General features: G+C 32.0%; 1 protein-coding gene across 3 annotated transcripts in view; it reads right to left on the reverse strand.

Annotated features, from left to right (window-relative positions):
* Positions 1–511: 511 nt before the first annotated feature.
* The window catches only part of Nmdmc (NAD-dependent methylenetetrahydrofolate dehydrogenase), a 5,046-nt gene continuing 4,073 nt past the window's right edge, over positions 512–1,484 (reverse strand). For all 3 annotated transcript variants that reach the window (XM_024358578.2, XM_014416061.3, XM_014416060.3), the window contains one exon: positions 512–1,131. In XM_024358578.2, the coding sequence (XP_024214346.1) occupies positions 977–1,131 (155 nt within the window). In that variant the 3' untranslated portion in view covers positions 512–976. The remainder of the gene's footprint in view (positions 1,132–1,484) is intronic.

The raw sequence follows: 1,484 nt of genomic DNA on the forward strand, positions 1-1,484 counted from the left end.
GATTGCATTCACAAGAAGAGAGGTAACCTTTTAGTTATCTACTAATCTGAAAACTACATCAGATTAATGCCAACACTTTTCAATATGAACCTTAATTCATTTTTTATTTCCCTTTCTTACTAACAGCTTCGGTTATTCAGTAAATAACTAACAAAATATAATCACTATAAGTTATTATATTTTTAGTATGAAAATACTTTTACAATTATACTACTGTGTATTAAAAATAGATTGGAGTACAAGCTAAAGTAGAAAATTTCCAAAGAAGAGGCAAGTATTAGGCCAAGCCATTCATGTACCATTCTAGTTCAACTTTTAATATTCTGAAGTAGGCAGCACATAAACCAGAAGTGCAGTTAGCTTTTATCAACCAACAGGAATATTATGACACTCTACTCTCAAGTAAACTTTGTAAAACAATGAGTTTGATGAGTATCAGTCAGGGCCCGATAGAAGGGTCTTGAGTCCTGAAATAAGTTCAAATTCAAGATTGACGAAAAATGGTGACTACTTTTTACTTAGCAATTTGCAATTGATCAACTAGTCATATCATTATAGGAATGTGATTTAATTCATGCTGAGAAAACTTTTAGAGGAGTATGGTTAGTAATAAACGTTAATAAAATAGAATATATTTTGTTAGTATTATAAGAAAAAATATAGGCAAGGAAAATAATACATTAAAACCAAGAGGTTTCAATGGCTGGGCTTAATGAGGATGGAAGGAGAGACAGCTAAAAAAAGTTTTCTTTTTTTGAACACACGAATTGAAGAGGTGAAGGGTACAAAAGGAATGGTCTGAAAGAAGAGAATGACATGAGAAAATGTTAGGAATCAGAATGCAATAATTGTACAAAGCAAAAATTAAAAAAAAATTATTAATATATTGCTAGACTTAGTCTTAGGCTAAAAATCTAAATTGTTGAAAGATCTTAATAAATATTGTGTTAAACTTTCTCCTTTTCATTAGTTCAGTTCAGTCTTCAGTCATGGAATTTGCTTGATCTAATTCCATTTTTCTATTTTTGCGGATAACAGCACAATGAAAGGTGTTTGCCATCAGCATCGCAACAGTTACTGGACCTACACCACCCGGTACAGGTGTTATGTAACTTGCTATGTCTCTTGCTTCTAAAAAATAAAAGGAAATAAATGATTAGTCAATATACAAATATACAATACGAATTGCAACAGACAGTAAGGTTTTCGATAAGAAATAACAAGTTAATTTTGAATAGATGTTGATTTCACATAATAATAATAAAGGGTTATCGAACCCGAAGGTTTGATGCCAATACCACACCACCACTCGTTCTCTACATACATCTGTCCAGTGACGCCCCTCTAAACCCAAATCTACTAAATCAGTCTCAACGTAGTACTCCCATTTAAATTTTCGTCTAACCCTTGGATATTTACTCATCGATTCGTTATTACTAAGTCCCACAACATACATGCCCATCTTATTCACCACAATGCTAACA

This window comes from Halyomorpha halys, unplaced genomic scaffold (genome assembly GCF_000696795.3).
Source record: "Halyomorpha halys isolate HHAL.00 unplaced genomic scaffold, Hhal_1.1 Scaffold110.1, whole genome shotgun sequence".
Lineage (NCBI taxonomy): Eukaryota > Metazoa > Arthropoda > Insecta > Hemiptera > Pentatomidae > Halyomorpha > Halyomorpha halys.